General features: G+C 37.2%; 1 protein-coding gene across 1 annotated transcript in view; it reads right to left on the reverse strand.

The window, feature by feature from the left end:
- VAPB (VAMP associated protein B and C) overlaps nt 1-17,887 on the reverse strand; it is a 61,698-nt gene that overhangs the window by 17,612 nt on the left and 26,199 nt on the right. The window contains exon 3 of the mRNA XM_027850598.1: nt 15,365-15,517. Coding sequence (XP_027706399.1) covers nt 15,365-15,517 — 153 coding nt within the window. The remainder of the gene's footprint in view (nt 1-15,364; nt 15,518-17,887) is intronic.

Below are 17,887 nucleotides of genomic sequence, written 5' to 3' on the forward strand. Positions count from 1 at the left end.
CTCTGTGCATTCTTCACACAGGTTGACTGAATGTCTTCTCCCACTCCTCCCCACCCCATGAATGCCTAGAATGAGCACCCTGTTCTTCCTTCCTCCAACTCCTTCTCTTCTTTAATGGCACCTGATCTGAGGTACCATTTCTTCCATGAAAAAAGCCTTACCTGTTATCTTTAGCTGAAAATGTTTTCTCCCTCATCAAATTCCCTAGATCTTGTCTTTGTCCCCTCTGCTTTTTACTATGCTATACACATGTCATATTTCTTCCAGAAAAACTCAAGTCCCCGAAGGAGGGGTCTGTAATTTTTCGTCTTTTCACCCCCCTTCTCAGCATCTAATGTAATGTCCTGAACACAAAAGAGAGTAATAAATGTTTGCTGAATTCAACTGAACCAGTGGCAGATGCACAGACAGGCCAGATAAACATCCAAAAAGTAGTAGAAATGAACTAGCAAAATGATCTTATTTCTTGAGGAAACTACTGAAGCAGAGTATCTGCATCTGAGCAACTTCCCTTCTTAAAGAGCTGCCTTGAAAGGGAAGGCAAACCAAGGGAAGGGGCATTCAGAATGCGTGCCATCTTGGGGTGGGGGGAGGGGCGAGACGGGGTGAAAGTGCGGAACTCAAAATCTTGTGGAAGTGAAAGTTGAAAGCTAAAAATAAATAAATTTATTAATAAATAAAAAAAAGAGCTGCCTTGAGCATTAAGAGGTTAAGTGACTTTGCCAGGGTAAATAAATACCGAGTGAGTGAGAAAGTGAGAGAGAGAGAGAGAGAGAGAGAGAGAGTGTGTGTGTGTGTGTGTGTGTGTGTGAGAGTGTGTGTGTAAGAGAGAGAGACAGAACTCAAGGCAGGCCTCACACATTAGAATGTAAGCTTTTTGAGGGCAGGGTCTGTCTCAATTTTTTATTTGTATGTCCACCATCTTGCACAGTACTTATCACATGGTAAGCACTTAATAAATTTCATTCATTTACTGAAAGCACACCTCTGTTGTGTTTTGAAAGGGAGGCAAGTATTGTACACAGCTGAAGTGAGAAGAGAGACTATTGCAGACATAGGAAACTACTTCTGAGAAACCACAGGGAGGTGGCGATGGAATGTCACATTCAGGAAACAGATAACAGACCAGTTTGACTGGAACAGAGAATGTAGCTGGAAAGGTACATAGGATGCTATCTGCCACGTGACAGTGAGGTGTGTGTGTATGGGGGGGAGACTCGAGTATAGACTGGGACAATCATTTCTGGACAGGGTCAGCGTATGTGTTTGTTTTGCTTAACTATTCCTACTTGTTATAAGAATTTTTTTTTTCCAGTAGGGAACTACCAACAATGAAAGAGAGAGACACAGAGAAAAAGGGGGGGGAGAGAGAGAGAGAAAGAGAGAGAAAGAAAGAGAGAGAGAGAGGAAAAAGGGATCTTTGAAGAATTTTTTTAATACACAGAAAAGAGGGTGGTTCACAGGAAGATAAAAACAAGAAAGACAGCTTTGAAACTGTGCTGAAATTAATATTATTCTGAGAAGAAATGCAAGCTATATGTAATGGAGACTTGTAGCTTCATAGACAATACTCTTTTTCCAGTTTGTTGTATATGGAAATGTTTCAATGTTTCCAAGCTTGGAATAACAAAAAAAAAATTTTTTTTTTTAAAGAATAGGAAGTGCAGGGCAGTTAGGTGGTGAGATAGAGCACCAGCTCTGGAGTCAGGAGGACATGAGTTCAAATTCGGCCTCAGACATTTGACAACTACTAGCTATGAGAAAGGAAATGGTGAAGATAACTCAAAGGTGTTGAATCTGGATGCAAGTATTAGAAACATACGTGGGTCACCAAAGTCATTCCTTACTGCTACTGGAAAAGGTCTTCTCTTCCTCCTTGTTCTACCAAGGCCAGCTGCTGAGCTTCCAATCAGTGTTAAGAGGAAAGACACAGGGGAACCATGACACGAGAGTCTCTACCTAACTTGTTAACAATCTCAGGGGACCATTCCTTGAATCCAGGGCCAGCCGCAAACAAAATCATGAAACTAGTCAAATTTTTTGTCCTTCGTTGCCTAACAACTGACCAGGTGACAGATATTGACTCTTTTAATGCACTATTCTCAATTTATGGACAATCCAAAGGAAGAAACATTGAATTCATAACTAGGAGACTTGAGGTCTAATTCTAGCTAGCTCTACTCCTACTGTGTGACAGTGGTCCCTAACTTCTTTAAACCTCAGTTCCCTGACCTACAAAACAAGAAGGTTAGATTCTCATGGCTCCCTCCAGCTCCAAAACTATGATCCTGTAGCTACATTAGCTTTGCTCCCCAAAGCAGGTAAAAAACAAAAAACAAAACAAAAAAAAACAACAACAAAAAAGACACTCCTGAATTTTCCATGACAGTTGTCTCCTGGTACTGTGGTTCTCTGTGGCTTGGGGGTAGGGTAATTTGGGAAAGTTAGGAAGAAAAGGTGGCAAAGACTACAAATGTTTCTAAAGTTTGCAGACTTTACTACTCTAATAGTAAAAAAATTGTGGACTGATTAAAAAACAACAGTAAGAAATGAACACCACTAGACCAGATGTGCTCCAAGGTTCAGCTCAAACTCTCTATGATCAAATGTTATCATGCACACAGCTAGATTTAGCAATTCAAGAGGGAAACTTTTCTATAGCCCCAGGGGTTCCAAGTGAGCAGGAATGTGAACACTGCACTCTAAGTGAACAGTTGCTGGTGGTAACAGATTACCTTATCAAATAGCCCAGCAAGAGGGTATCAGGTTTCCTCCCAGAATTAGAATACTTATGAAATAAAAATGTAGACGTCACATAACAGAATTACAAGGAATGAAATAAAAATGTAGACGTCATATAACAGAATTACAAGGATGTCAATGTAAAAACCTTTAAAGTATGAATGGAAATTGTGGCAAGCCTGTGAACTTCCAGGATTTTTTCTCCCACTACAGATTTAAACGGTTACTGGAGGAAAAAGAAGGAATAAAGAAAGAAAGGAAGGAAGGAAAGAAGAAAGGAAGGAAGAAAGAAAGGAAAAAGTTTAGGGTTAATTCGGAAACATTAATGGTTCTTTCTTAAGACTCTTGATTGAAGGAGTGATAGCTAGTTTAAGAGGTCAAATAGCCACAATAAACTTCCTGAAACTTCAGAACCTTTCAATGCACTCTGCTTTTTGCTTAGCAATGGAACTAACAAGTACAAATTTACATTTTTTTGGCTTTTACTTTATGTCAAAATAAACCTGCTTATAATCTATTAGCATGAATTGTGTAACAAAGAACATTAAAGTTTAAACAGCATACTCCTTTGTTCTTTCAGCTGCATGTAAATTACGACAAATTAAATGTGACTCTTGTAGGGCAGGCTATAAAAAAGCAAGAATACATCCATTATTTGACTAGACTCTAAGAAGCTGAAATCTATCTTAACCGATCAAAAGATATTTATTGCCATGGTATTAACTGAGACGTGTTTTCAGGCAGTTTGTTGTTGTTCAGCCATTTCAGTCTTGTCTGATTCTTCATGGCCCCATTTGGGATTTTCTTTGCAAAGATACTGGATACTTCTCCAGATCAGGAAACTGAGGCAAACAGGGTTAAATGACTTGCCTAGGGTCATACAGCAAGTAAGCATCTGAGGCCACATTTGAACTCACATCTTCCTTACTCCAGGCCTGGTCCTCTATCCTCTGTGCCACTTAGCATGCTACAGGAAAAAGAGCTGGATGTAGTGTGAGAAGAGGCATGAGTTCAAGTCTTAATTTCAATATACCAGCTATGTGATCAAGAAGCAAAATATAATTTATATGAGCTTCAGTTTCTTCATATGTAAAATAGGAATACCTGTAAATATTTACAGGTTTGTTACGAGGATGAAATGAGAATGTGTACAAAATACTTGGTAAATTTTTCATGAACATCAGCTACTACTAATTTCAGTAGGATGATGATTCTGGGATACTCCTTATCCAACTGAATGCCTTTGCTATACAGTGTTTAGTTAAATAAAAATTACCAAGTAAGAATAATGGGCGTGTACTTCAGAGATTCTATTTTGTGTTACCTTTTTAATTCTTGGCTGTATATTACAGAGCTTAAATAACACTGTTGGAGAATAGAATCGATATTTCTCAAGTACTGCAACTTTTTTATTTTAAAAGCACAATTAAGTTGAATTCTTCTGGTCAAAGTCCTATCAAGCCTTTTAAGCACCAGTGTGGGTTACTCGTCTCTGACACTTCAAAGCAAACTCTATCTATGGAAAGATAAAGAAAAAAGAAAGTGACCAAGAAAAAGACAAAACTTCCCAAATTCAGCTTTCACTATCAGCATTTTTTTCTGATAAATGAATTCCCGATTGTCTAAAAGCTTTGCACACTCAGATCTCTGGCACTTGTTATAAAAGGCCAGTGCCCAGGGTTGGCCACTGCAACCAAGATCGACCAAGCAGCCCAAAGAAGCAGAGTCAGCAAAACTTCAAGAGGATGAATTATAAATTGCAAATAACACTCTAATTACATTAACTGGCCAAAGTCATCATTCTGAGAGAAAGAGCTGCTGCTCTCCTCCTCAGGCTATGCCTGGGAGTACTTTATATTAATTATATAATTTTGAAAGGCCAAATAAGACAGCCCTATGCTCATCTTCAATTCTTTGAATTTAAAACACATTTCACCAACAGGTTTAAAAAAAAAAAACTCCAACAATTTTTTACCTCCTTGGGATCACAGAATAAAGTGTAGCTGTTCTCTTTTTCATCTTCTCTTCCTCCCTCTCACATTCTGAATTTCCTCCTTTGGGAAATGCATGTACAACTAAAACGTAAAACTGAACTGCAAATAACAGAACTTTGCTTTGGGGAAATCAGAATTTGGTGAAGGTTACAAAATATGTTAAGCCTGGCATATTACAAGAAATGTAGGCATTCTTGACAGACTTACAATTTTACCAGTTTACCTACTCTATCAGTTGGCTGACAAGGTTTCTAATATGAATGGGGGGAGAGAGGGAGAGAATCCTTCACACTTAACTATCAGTGTTATAAACATATCTAATAGCTTATTACAATTTAAAAAATGACCATCACAAAGATATTTCCCCATATTATGTTTTGAAAAGCGATGGAAAGGGACATGTGATTTCACTGATACAGGGGACTCCTAGGTGAGGAAGCTTCTTCCAAAGTAGGTCCTCATTGCCTCTGGAACTTAAAAGTCTTAAGACAGTTGGCTGGGGGCTTAATGAGAGGTCACATAATATGCCAAGGTCACATAATATGTGTCAGAAACAGAACTTGATCCCAGGTCAGCCTGGCCAGTTCTTCATTCAGTATAGCATAGTGCCTCTGAAAAAAGACTGGTTTTTGAGGTTTGTTTTGTGTGTGGGGTTTTTTTTTTTGGTGGTGGTGGGGGAGTGTATCTTTATAGGGGCTATTATGGGCTAAACAGAAAGGGCATTCAGCAATTATTACAAAGTTTTGTTTGCTCTGGACTTAAAAAAAATCTGATCTTGGAAAAAAGCAAACAAACTCAAACAATATGGCAATCCTAGAAATACTGAGTAGATGGATGTGCTCATTTTCCTGAGGCCCAAAAATATAGGCTGTAGTGAAATAGTGGGAAGTACAACAGACCTGAAGTCAAAAGCCTTGGACTAGACTCAACAACTTGATTTAAAATGTGGACAAATCACCCAACCTTCCCAAGTATGATCCTTCATCAATAAAATGGGGGCAACGGTAATCCCGACATGAGGTTAAGTGAGACAATGTATTACAGCACTTTGTAAGCCAGAATGCATGTGCTCTCTACATCCATAAACATGCACACACAGATGCAACTGAAATCCAAGTTTAATACTTGGGGTGAGGATGAAGAGGCCAAGGTCATGGCTTCTTTTCCAGCTAGGAAGGGTTGCTTAACTTTCTACAGAGAAAACTCTGCTCTCTCAGAGACTGCTGTACTTCCTAACTCAGGCCTTTTCATTTCATAAGAGTGTATGACAGAATGTGAATGGATTTACACCCAAACCACCACCACTAGAGATGCCAGACAAATGCTACTCGTTATAGGTCCGAATAACCAAGGTCGGGAATCATCCTTTCACTTAAGGGCACATTTTAATACACTTGGTTCACTCACAGGGTAACAAAATTCTTTTTTTTTTTTTTTGCCTGATTTTGTGATGTGCATCATTAAAAAAAAGTAATAACGATGCTCAATGACCCCATCATGCCAACAGCTGCTTTTCAATCCTTCGATGAAAGGTACTCTAGAGTTCAAAGTAATATATCATGGGTCTTGAATTTTCCTGAAGCATTAGGTAAGCTCCCTTGAATATCAGGTTAACCAGAAAGCTGAGAAGAAGTCCTTACAGTCTTTCTGGCGGCTACCTGACAGCTAAGAAGCCTGGCTTCCCCAGATCACATCACTGATTTATAGAATTCCCAAAGCCTGGTCCCCTGGCCACCTGGATAACCAGACAACACCATGAGAGCAGGACACGGTTGGGGGAGGGAGAGAGAATTAGGAAAGAAGATAAATCTGAGATACAGACACATACACACATACTTTCTACTCCTTTATCTAAGGAGTCTTCAGAAATGAGAGCAAAATAATGTCCTAGCTGCTTCTTTCTCATATGCTGCAACATTCCTTTTGATGAGTAGGGCAATCCTAGAAATACTGAGTAGAATTGATCATGTTTTATATAACATATACTAATATATTGTATTGCAGGCTATATTTTATATATAAACTTTTTAGAAAGAGGAAATATCTACTTTTTAAGACAATGTCTTTCATGTATTTCTTCCTTTTTGGGGTGAAGGGTAGATCTGGGATTTCAGCCACATAAGGGAACTCTGAGGAAACTTCCTCTTCTAATTCAACTGAATCTGCAACTTAGTCTCAGAAAGTTGCCTGAGGCACTGAGAAGTGGCTGGCTCTAGGTTACCCTGACAGCATGAGTCAGAGTACACACTTGGACAAAGGTCTTCCTGATTCTAAGGCTGGCTCCTTATTCACTATGCCACACTGCTTCTGATTCATGTCTTTCTCAAATGGTGAACATATTCTATAAACTTAAGACAGTCAGTCTAATATAGTGGAAAGAATGCTGGGTTGGGGTTCAGCAGACCTAGGTGACACAAGTCACTTACTGTCTCTGGGTAGCAGCTTCATTTGTAAAAAAAAAAAAAAAAAAAAAAAAAAATAGGGTTCAGCTGTCTCTAAACTCCCTTTCATCTTGTGTTTTCAGTGATTGCTTTCTCTGAGATCTAGCCTTTAAGTAGCATATGGTACCATTACATTTTCTCTTAACTCACCAGAGAATGCTCCTTAAATGACCCTTCGAAGTGAAACATCCTTCTTCCCACCTCACTTTTTTTTAAGTTAAGATTTTCTTCCTTTTTACAGGTAGGGATAATTCCTTATAATCAAACTTCTTGACGGAAACAGCTCTCTCCAAGATTACCAATGACCCCTTCGCTGCTCAATCCAATTATCTTTTTCTTAGTCTTCAGCTGCCTCAAACACTCATATCTACACTGTGGACCATCACAATTCATGCTACTCTTGTAGAAAAGATAGATTGCATGGAATACAATCAGATGGCTTCAGAATTAGCTGGATGGCTGGATCAAAGAGTATCTGTTCATGGTTCAGTGTCAATATGGCAGGGGGTCTCCAGGAGCACTCCAGGAATCTCTGTGCTTGTTCCTGTGTTAATAATTTTTATCTATTGGATAAAGGTATAAATGGTATAAGCTCATCAGGTTAGCTGATAAGATACAACACTCAGGGAGAAAGCTAATATGGTAGAAGAAATGAGGGATTCAAAAGACTCTGACGAGCTAGAAGTCTTCAGACAAGAGGCTGGAGGACCACTTGCTGGGTATGTCATGATGGGGGTTCTTTCTGTATATGAGTTGGACTAGACGGTCACTGAAATCCCTTCCAACTTACAAATTTTGCTCTATTGCTTTCCCTTGGTTCTCCTACCTATCTGACCTCTCCTCGGACTTGTCCAGTGAATTATTATTCATTGTCTGCCTCCTAGATGCAAACGTTCTTCAAAGGTCAGTCCTGGGTCCTCTTTTTTTTTTGCTATAGCATCCCTTCCTTTCAGGATTTCATCAACTACCTTGAGTTCAATCATCCTACACAGATGACTCTCAAATCAAAATATACAGTCCTCATCGACTACTGGCTGAACATCTCCACCTGGATATTCCAGTGGCATTTCAAACTCTTCCATGTTCAAAATCAATCAATCAGTAAGCAGATATTTAAAAATTTGGCTTTCAGCATAGATGGATCTCTTAAAAGTGACAAATTATTAAGATATTATATAATGGCTTTTAAAGAACATAGTATTCAGCAATGGACATCATGTTTCAGGACTCTGTCTTTCCTCCTCAGCTTTATTATGGACAAAATAAAGGACTTGGTTATTAGACTCAGTAATTCTAATCTGCTCATTGTGATTATGCTCAAATTCTATTTGGACAACAAGAGTGGTTTACAAGGGGCTATTAGGATTAAGTAGCAGAAGCAAGGAAACCAAGGCCTAATTCCATTTTTTCCAGACTCCCTGGATTCTTATCACTGTTTAATAGTTTCCTTGTTTCTTTCTCTTTTTCGTCACATTTTGATTTAGGAGCCCAAGTTTCACAGAAAGACCCAGTAGAAGAGAGAGCAGAAAACATAGGAAAGGGAAGGGAGGCCACTCAATCTCATACTACTGGACTCAGGGAACAAATGTTTATAGAATCATAGAATATTAGCACTAAATGAATCTTCTTCTAGTTATTGTTGGGTTATTCAGTCACGTAAAAATATCTAATCTATTCCACTGATTCACTGCTCTATTTCTTAGCCAGCACCAGATTGTTTTGATTATTACTGCTTCATAATACAGCTTGATATCTGGTATGGCCAGACCAATTTCTTTTGCATTTTTTTTCCCACTGATTCCCTTGATATCCTTGAGCTTTTGTTCTTCCAGATGAATATTTTATTATTGTTTCTAGCTCTATAAAATAATTTTTGATAGTCTTTGGTATGAAACTAAATAAACTAATTTAGGCAGAATTGTCATTTTTATTATGTTAGCTTGGCCTAGCCATGAGCAATGAATATTTTTCCAATAGTTTAGAATTGACTTTATTTGTGTGAAGTGTGTTTTATTGTTGTGTTCAATGGGTTGATCTTGGCAGGTAGACTCCCAAGTATTTTATACTGTCTACAGTTATTTTAAATGGAATTTCTCTTTCTGTCTCTTGTTGCTGGACTTTGTTGGCAATATATAGAAATGCTGATGATTTATGTGCATTTATTTTGTATTGGGCAACTCTGCTGAAGTTGTTAATAATTTCAAGTAGTTTCACAGTTGATTCTCTAGGATTTTCTAAGTATAACATCATATCATCTGCAAAGAATTACAGTTTTGTTTCCTCACTGCTTACTGGAATTCGTTTAACTCCTTTTTCCTCTCTTATTGCAATAGCTAACATTTCTAGCACAATATTAAATAATAGAGGTGTTAATGAGCATCCTTGCGTCCCCCCGATTGTATTGGGAATTATTAGCATTACAGATATTGTTATTGTCAGCATTACAGATAATGCATGCTGATGGTTTTAGATGAATATTACTTATCATTTTAAGGTAAGCTCCATTTATTCCTATGCTCTCTAGTGTTTTTAATAGGAATGGCTGCTGTATTTTGTCAAAGGCACTTTCTGTATCTAATGAAATAATTATATGATTTCTGTTGGTTTTGCTACTGATATGGTCAGTTATGCTGATAGTTTTCCTAATATTGAAACAGTCTTATTTTCCTGGTATAAATCCCACCTGGTCATAGTGTAGGATTCTCACAATATATTGCTGTAAACTCTTTGCTAGTATTTTGTTTAAAATTTTTGCATCAATATTCATTAGGGAAATTGGTCTATAATTTTCTTTCTCTGTTTTGGTTCCTCCTGGTTTGGGTATCAGCACCATATTTGTGTCGTAAAAAGAACTGGTAGGACTCCTTCGCCTACTTTTCCAAATAGTTTATATAGTATTGGGATAAATTGATCTTTAAATGTTTGGTAGAATTTGCTTGTGAATCCATCTGGTCCTGGGGATTTTTTCTCAGGAAGTTTACTCATGGCTTGTTCAATTTCTTTTTCTAAGACTGGATTATTTAAGTATTTTATTTCTTCTGTTAATCTGGGCAATTTATATTTTTTTTAGAGATTCATCCACTTCATTTAAATTGTCAAATATATTGCCATATAATTGGGCAAAACAGCTCCTATATATATATATTTGTCATAATTTCCTCTCCATTGGGGGGGAAATTCACCTCCTTTCATTTTTAATACTAGTAATTTGGTTTTCTTCTTTCCTTAATTTAAATCAAATTAACCAATGGTTTATCTATTTTATTTTTTTTTATAAAATCAGCCTTTAGTTTTATTTATTAGTCCAATGATTTTCTTACTTTCAATTTTATTAATCTCTCCTTTGATTTGCAGGATTTCCAATATGGTGTTTAATTGGGGATTTTAAAGTTGTTCTTTTTCTAGTTTTTTTTTTTTAGTTGCATGCTCAATTCATCGATTTGCCTTTTCTCTATTTTACTGATGTAAGCAATCAGAGATATAAATTTTCCCCTAAGTACTGCTTTGGCTGCATCCCATAAAATTTGGTATGTTGTGTCACTGTTGTCATTTTAAAAAATGAAATTATCAATCATTTGTATGATTCATTCTTTGATGCACTTCTTTTTTTACCATTAGACTACTTAATTTTTAATCTTTATTCCCACTGTCCATTATTGAATGTAATTTTTATTGCATTATCATCTGAAAAGAATGTGTTTACTATTTCTGCTTTTCTGCATTTGGTTGTTAGAGTTTTATGTCCTGATATATGGTCAATTTTTGTGTAGGTGCCATGTACTGCTGAGAAAAAGCTACATTCCTTTCTATTCCCATTCAATTTTCTCCAGAGATCTATTATATCTAACTTTTCCAGAATTTTATTCACCTCCTTAACTTCTTTCTTGTTTTTTTTTTTGTTAGATTTATCTAGTTCTAAGAGGAGAAAATTCAGGTCCCCCACTAATATATTTTTATTATCTATTTCCTCCTGTAACTCATTCAACTTCTCCTTCAAAAATTTAGATGCTATACGATTTGGTTCATATAGTTTAGTATTGATATGACTTCATTGTCTATGGTACCTTTTAAGCAAGATATCGGTTCCTTCTTTATCTCTTTTAATTAGATCTACTTTTGCTTTGCTTTGTCTAAGATGATGATTACTATCCCTGCTTTCTTTGCTTCAGCTGAAGCAGAATAAATTCTGCTCCAGTCTCTTACCTTTACCTTGCATGTATCTCTCTGCTTCAAATGTGTTTCTTGTAAACAACATAATGTTGAATTCTGGTTTTTAATCCATTCTGCTATCCACTTTTGTTTTACGGATGAGTTCATCTCATTCACATTTATAGTTGTGATAATTATGTATTTTCCTCCATGCTACTTTTTGCTTGTTTATCCCTCACTCTCTTTTACACCCCATCCTTCTCACAAGTGTTTACTTCTGATCAATCTAACCTTCCTTTTATCAGTTCCCCCTTCCCCTTCTATTATCCCTGTCCCTTTTTACTTCCTTATAGTGTAAGACAGATTTCTATATTCAACTGAATGTGTATGTTATGATATCTTTGAGTCAATTTTGATGAGAGTAAGTTTTAAGCTTCGCCCGCCACCCCACCCCCATTTCCCCCTCCATTATAATAGTTCTTTCATGCCTCTTTTATGTGAGATAATTACCCCCACTAAATCTCTCCCCTCCTTCTTTCAGTGAAATTTTCTTTTTCAACCCTTTATTTTGTTTTTTTTTTTCAGGGTATCATCCCATCAAAGTCACCTTATTCCACACCCTCTGTCTACATATACTTCTTCTAATTGTTCTTATAGTAATAAAGTTGTTAAGAATTACAAATATAATCTTGCCCATACAGAAATATAAACAATTTAACCTTATTGAATTTATGTTTTCTCTTTATTTCTTTTTTATCTTTTTAAGTTTCTCTTGAATCTTGTATTTGGAGGTCAAATTTTTTTATTCAGCTGGGGTCTTTTACTAAGAAATGCTTGAAACTCCTCTATTTCGTTCAATGTCCATTTTTTTCCTCTGAAAGATTACATTCAATTTTGCTGGGTAGGTGATTCTTGGTTATGATCCTAACTCCTTTACCTTCTGGTATTATCATATTTCAAGTCCTCTGGTAAAATGTGGAAGCTGCCAAATCCTGTGTAACACTGACTGTAGCTCCATGATATCTTAATTTTTTTTGGCTGCTTGCAATATTTTCTCCTTGATTTGTGAGCTCTGTAATTTGGCTATGACATTCCTGGGAGTTTTCATTTTGAGATCTCTTTCAGGCAGTGATCAATGAACTCTTTCAATTTCTATTTTGCCCTTTGGTTCTAATATATCAGGGCAGTTTTCTTTGATAATTTCTTGAAAACTGTTGTCCAGGGTTTGTTCTTTGATCATGGCTTTCAGGTAGTCCAATAATTCTTATATTATCTCTTCTGGATCTATTTTCTAGGTCAATTATTTTTCCAATGAAAAATTTCTTCTATTGTTTTTACTTTTTTGATTTTGTTTTATTGTATCTTGATGTCTCAGAGAATCATTTTCCGCTTGTTAAATTATATTTTTAAGGAATTATTTTCTTCAGTGAGCTTTTGTATTTCCTTTTCCAATTTTATTTTTTAGGGAGTTATTTTCCTCAGTAAATTTTTGTATATGTTCCCATGATACTGACTTTTTTTTCCCCGCAGTTCTCTTGCATTACTCTCATTTCTTTTCCCAATTTTTCTTCTACTTCTCTAATTTGCTTTTAAAAACCCTTTTAAAGTTCTTCCAGGAATTCTTTTTGGGCCTGAGACCAAATTACATTTTTCTTTGAGGATTCACATGTGGCCATTTTGACTCTATAGTCCTCTTCTAAGTTTATGCCTTGATCTTCCTTATCACCATGGTAACTTTCTATAGTCAAGTTCTCTTTTTTTTCCTTCTTCTTGTTTTGTGCTCATTTTTTTGCCTTTTTTTTGGTGACGTGGTGTTTTTATGTGAGAGTTGGGTTCCGGTTTTGCATTGTCCCAGGCCTTTTGTGCTGGGGCTCTGGGTCTTACTGCTGGCTTTCACTGGGCTTCAGGGCTTAACTGCTTGCTTCCTCTGGCGGGTAGGCTTCCCTTCTGACTTGTACTGGGGTGGGGGGGAGGGGAGTCTCAACATTGGCCTCCCCTGGGTACAGGGTTTAGCTGCTGGCTTGCTCTAGGGGTGGGGCCTTGTTGCTGGGTTGCTATGGTAACAGTCTTTCTGGTGGCTGGTCCTGGAGAGGAGATCTTGTTTCTGGTCTGCTGCAGGGGTGGGGTCTTCCTGTTGGCCAGCCCCAGGATGAGGTTGCTGGGTTGTTTGTCCATTGTTCTCGAAGAAGACCATGACATTAGAGGGATGATGCTACAACATACAAGTGTTGTACAGAACATACTATACACATAGAATCTTGGCATCTCAGAGGATATAAGTTCCATGAAAAAACTTTTGATCTAAAAGCAATAATTGCCTGGGAACAGATGGAAGAAGGAAAGCTCTTTTTCCTGAGACTGACAAATGGAAGGGAGAGGTCAGACAAGGCAAGACACAGGGGTTTGGGCTGGGGTACAAATAAAGTAAAAGGCAGGCAATGAATAGTCTTTTCTCTCTTGATGTAGCATCAGCAATAAGAGGCGATGGGTGGAGGTAAATAGACTGGTATAGGAGAATTCTCATAGAAATAGGACATGAAAGTTCACAGAAAAGACAGCTCTTTTCTCTGAATCACTCTGATGTTATTCCAGCTTGTATCAAAAACATATATGTTCAGTATAGAAAAAATCCTTACTATCTTCCAAAGTTACCTTGAACCTCTGATTTATGATAAATATCAGTGACCATTCAAATCAGTGTGTGTGTCTACACACACACACACACACACACGTACGTTCTGTCAATTCAAGCTTCAGAGTATTCATAATAATAGCAACTGACAGCAACTAACTGCTTTAGTGTTTACAAACTGCTTTAATATGTTATTTCATGATCCCCACCACAACTCTGGATGCTATTATTGGTACTATTGGAGGAAACTGAAACTAAGAGGAATTATAGAACTTGCCAGGGTCACAAAGCTGTTAAGTATCTAATAAAAGATTTTTAATTCAGGTCATTGAGACTACAAATCCAACACTCTATTACACCACCTAGCCGTCTCCCATGTTGTCAATCCCTCTTCTTTCACCAAATCATTAGTTTGAGAAGCAATGATGTAGATTATGACCATCTTATATCATGCTTGAAAGCTTACAGAAGCACCCATAATATATCCTTAGAGGAACTGAAGTTATTCATTGCTGAAATATGTCAAAAAATTCAATCACCTAGTTCTTTATAATTTAAAAATGCCACTCAAAATTTGGACACGGTATCTATAGTTCTTCACAAGCTCCACTTTTCAGAAAAGACCAGCGTTTTGTGATAGGGAAAAATAAGGTCTTCAAAAACATTCCAAATTACCAGACTTGAATATAGTCTAACTCCCAACAACCTCCTCCTTCTCTAGCTTGCAAATACAATTATAAATTACATAAGAATTAATTTCAGAAATAATTTCACTAGGACAAGAAAATATTTTCATTTAACCTTTTTCCACAAAGCAAAATAATCAAGTTTATTTAGGCTCTTATTTATTGCCAAAAAGTATGTTACTTTTTGAAGGACTGTAAACTGAACCTATCCTGAAATGAACTCTTTGTTTACCATTTTAAGTTTGCTCTAACCATAGGTTGTAAACATTAAACAGGCTTTTAAAATGGAAAAGTAAAAGCTAAGCAAGATTTTAGATTTAGAATGGAAAGGGTCTTTAGAAACTCTCTAATCCAGTTCTGCAATTCTGTATAGGGAAAAAGTGAGGCACACAAAGTGGAAATCATTTGCCCAAGGACACAGGTCCTTGGACTCTAAACTTCTTTCTATCATATCTCTGAAATGCGGATGTTGAATTTTTGCTAAGGTCCCTTTTAAATCTAAATCTATGATCCTAAATCTTAACTGTTCCTGTTCAATTCTTCTCCCACTGCTATGAACTTCTTTCCTTTTTGGGGGTGGGAGGTGGGGTGGGGATAAGGAGGTGGATGGGTAAAGAAAGGGAACCAAAATAGTAAGGGGAAAAAAGAGGGGACTATCTTTAAGTTTCAAGAGACCATCCTTGAAATGCCCAATTAATCACCTGTGGTTTTGACACTTACCAGATACATTGATTGATGTTCCTGCATCAATAATTCCACTATTGGGTCTCACACAGTACCGGCGGGGTGCAGTAGTCTTCACTTTAAAACATACATTTCGGTCAGAAGGGTTGCCAAGTTTCAGGTTGGTGGTGACAACATCTGTGAAGGGACCTGTGAACAAGAGTAACAACAACAACAAAATAAATGGAGAGAGAATGTAGAGGGCTAAGGCAAACCTCAAACCATATTTATTCATAGTTCAATTACAACTTTGTGTTTTTCTGGATAAAGGGATAGCCTTCTTTATTACCTATATGAACTTTTGCCTGGAGGAGGCATGGGGGAAGGAGAGAATAAAGAGAATTTCTATAATTAGTTCAGACAACTTTTAACAACTCATTTCTAACTAGATGAGTTTCCTTGGGGAAAGAACTGTGCCTCATAAAACTCAAGGAGACTAGAAGGGTACAGTAAGTAAGCATTCAATAATATCTTCACTGTTGTTGTTGATAATGCTGAACATTATGTTCATTTAACAGACTAATCCAATTCACATTCTAGAATTTCAGAATTGGAAGGGATCGAGGTGACCACCTAGTTCAACCAATACATGCAATAAGGGGGAACCCATGACACCTCCAAATGAAAACCATTCCACCTTTGGACAGATCTACTTATTTTTCTTTAAACTAAAATTTGCCTCTATGAAACTTCTATTCACTGTTCCTTATTCTGCCCTTAAAAGCCAAGCAGAACAAGTCTGATCCTTGAGGACCTTGCAAGTACTTGAAAACCAATGATAATTTCCCCCCATAAGTCTTCTTTTCTCTAGGATGAATATCTATAGTTGTTTCAATTAATCGCTCAGGGTCCAATCATCCTGGTTGACCTCCTCCTTCGTAAAACATGGCATCCTAAACTGAATTCGATCCTCCAGATGTTGTGGTTTGTCCTTCGTTCTTGAAGAGGACCATGACATCAGGGAAATGATGACATGACTTGCAACTGTATTTGATCTGACGTAGTCTAACCAGGACAGAGTACAGTAGGGCTATTATTCCTCATTCCTAAAAGCTATGGCAATTCTTTATTTCTTGACAAGCACAATCAATTGCTAAATCTTGTCCCTTCTACCTCTACAGCATTTTTTTGATTCCTTCCCTCTTTTGTTGCAATCATACAGTCACTATTCTAGTTCAGTACCTCATCACCTCTTAGTTGTTTCTTCTGCCTGAGGTCTGTCTTCAACTCAAATCCATCCTCCTCCACACAGCTACCAAAGGATTTTCTAAAAGTACAAATCTGACCATGTCACTCCACAACTGCATTGGTGCCACATAATTTCAAGGATCAAATATGAACTCCTCTGTTTGGCATTTAAAGTCTCTCACAATGTGGCTCCAACCTACCTTTTTGCTAGGGTCCAGATCATTCCTTTTCCTTTTTTTTTTAATAAGGAAATTTCCTTTTCTTTTTGCCCTGGTTGTCCCCCATGCTTGGAATGCAGTTCCTCTGTATCTTCCGTTCTTAGAATCCCTAATTTCCTTCAAGGCTCAGCTCAATGCAACCTTCTATACAAAGCTTTTCTTGATCCCATCATAGCTGCTGCTGATTCCCTCCACAACTGCCTCATGTCATTTTAGTATGTGCTTATATAAGTAATATATATTGTCTCCCCTGGATAGGTCATAAACTCCTTGAGGGGAGGGATTTTTTCGATTTTGCCTCAGAATCTACACTTGCTGATTGACAGTTTAAGAAGGTGTCACCTGAGCTCAGCTTTGAAGAAGACAAGGATTCTGAGTCAGAAGGACAGAGTACATTCCAAGCAAGGGGTAATGGTTTGTTTAAACACTGCAAAGCAGGACACAGAACGTAGAGTTCACATTAAGAGTCAGTAGACTGATTTGGCTAGCCTGCAGAGTTAATAAAGTAATATTAAATGAAGCTGTAAACATGGCTTCCTCTCTCCTTCCCTGCAACAAACAAGATCATAGCTAAAAGGTACCTTAAAGATCATATAGTTCAACACCCTTATTTTAGACATGATAAAATCCAGGACAGGTAAATGATTTACCCAAGGTTTGTAGGATCACAGATTTTGAGTGGGTGGGGACCTTAAAGGCTATTTAGTTTAAGTCCCCTGAGTTTATGGATAAGAAGCTGAGGCCAATGACTTGCCCATGGTAAAAAAAAATAAAGAATAAAAGGAAAACATTATCTATGATATAAGGAGGAAGTTGGCACAAAACCACTAAAATTTCACTGGGCCACATAATGACACCAAGGTCACATTGCCTATACCTTACAAAAAGAGAATCTGGCTCTTTGTGGAGTAGAATTAGAAGTTACAACTTAGACTTGAAATAATGTTAGTGAACAAAGGACAATCCAGTATGAAGTTCTTCTAAGGTCAAACCAGGTTGTTCCAAAGCTCTTTTAAAATCACCATAAAGAGAGACATACACGCACTTGACAAAAATTTAAAACATTGAGCTTCCAACACTTTTGCTCCCCAACTGTTGTCCTTTAATGTATGCT

The sequence above is a fragment of the Vombatus ursinus genome, unplaced genomic scaffold (assembly GCF_900497805.2).
Source record: "Vombatus ursinus unplaced genomic scaffold, bare-nosed wombat genome assembly UNPS02000580.1, whole genome shotgun sequence".
In the NCBI taxonomy this organism is placed as follows: domain Eukaryota; kingdom Metazoa; phylum Chordata; class Mammalia; order Diprotodontia; family Vombatidae; genus Vombatus; species Vombatus ursinus.